The 1,348-nt window shown below is 54.7% G+C and overlaps 1 protein-coding gene across 1 annotated transcript; it reads right to left on the bottom strand.

Annotated features, from left to right (window-relative positions):
- Positions 1-503: 503 nt before the first annotated feature.
- Positions 504-982, bottom strand: Tsp_14572 (conserved hypothetical protein; the record flags this gene model as incomplete). The annotated part of the gene is made up of 1 exon (XM_003366486.1): positions 504-982. A coding segment is annotated over one exon (479 nt), but the record flags the coding sequence as incomplete, so codon positions are not given.
- Between the last annotated feature and the right edge of the window lie 366 nt (positions 983-1,348).

Raw genomic sequence — 1,348 nt, 5'->3', positions numbered from 1 at the left:
ATGGGTTAACGCCGTGGGCCGAAAGAAGCTGATGGAGGTGTCGGTTGTGAAAGCGGGTCACCACGGAAGGTGAATCGGCGAGTACTGTGGACGTCGACGTGGTGGAATCGAAGAAAATTACGGGTAAAACGGCGCGCCGTAATAGAAGAGCGCCAAGCGGTGATGGAAAAAGACGAGAGAGCTGTGGTGCGGAATGTGGCCAAGCCGTATGCGGTAACGCTGTTGCGGACCGTAGTGAGGCCAGTTCGCCCCGCACTCCCAACGTTAGTAAATCTGGTCGTGACAAGTGTGGTCAACCCACTATAAAAGCCTCCACACCATCACCACAAAAAAGAAAACCGACCACTTCGAGTAGCCCACGTACGCCATGCCTCTCCAAGCGCGGAGCGAGATCCAAAATTCCGTCCACGCCAGATACACCATCGACTTCTGGCGGTTCAGGTAAGCAACGTGTTTTGGTGTCGCCGTTGCTTAGGACGGAAAAATTGCCCGACCTCGAAGTTCTACAAAGAACCGAGGAACAGGTGACTGTACGGGCAACTTTCCCAATCGCCCAGGCGGTGGTCTGCCCACTGGGATGCGAGAAACCGTACACGGCCGTGAGACCAGACGGTCAATTTGCGCACCAAACGCTGACTCGTCATTTCATGCGAGTCCACAATTGTCACAGCGTCCAGTGGCATTACCGGTGTCGCAATTGTAATACGGATTTCTTGCCGGCAGATCACCGGTATCCCCTCCGAGTTGTGAACACCCACGTTCGCAGCTGTGTTAGCCGGTGGGAGATAACCCGGAAGTTGGGAGAGAGCGAAGATTTGCATGGAGTTCGTTGCGATCTTTGCGATTACGTAGGCGTGTCGAAAAGAGCCGTCGGATTGCATCGCCGCCGGCACGCCAACGAGAACATTATGCAAAATACGGGTACGGCCGCTCAAATCGAGGCCTTGAGCAAACAAGTCGGCGAAATACGTGTAGCAGGCGACTATAGTCAGTTTAAGTTTGGTAAACGGGTTCGGCAATACGTGGCACCAACGCAGAGGCGAGACGGGTTGGACGAAGAGGAGGTTCATGAAGCCGAAGAAGAGGAGGTGCCAGCCGAATCACGTACCATCCTAGGTGAACCCAGCACCGCAACTGCTATAGGAGCTGAGGAGATCTCTGCAACGGGTCCAGTTCGAGCAGACACAGCTGCTCAGCAGATGATCTGCCGGATCGGGCAATGGTGTGTCTGGCCGCAGGACTACCATTCGATGCGACTATGTGCGACTGGGCACGACCCGTTTGATGTGACCTCATGATTTGAAACAAATCGTTCTCAAGCGGCTATCCCGAATGGGTGCGGGTGTGA

Source organism: Trichinella spiralis (genome assembly GCF_000181795.1).
Source record: "Trichinella spiralis strain ISS 195 chromosome Unknown Scfld5912, whole genome shotgun sequence".
In the NCBI taxonomy this organism is placed as follows: domain Eukaryota; kingdom Metazoa; phylum Nematoda; class Enoplea; order Trichinellida; family Trichinellidae; genus Trichinella; species Trichinella spiralis.
Note: the sequence above shows the minus strand (reverse complement) of the source record. Positions and strands in the feature narration are given on the sequence as shown.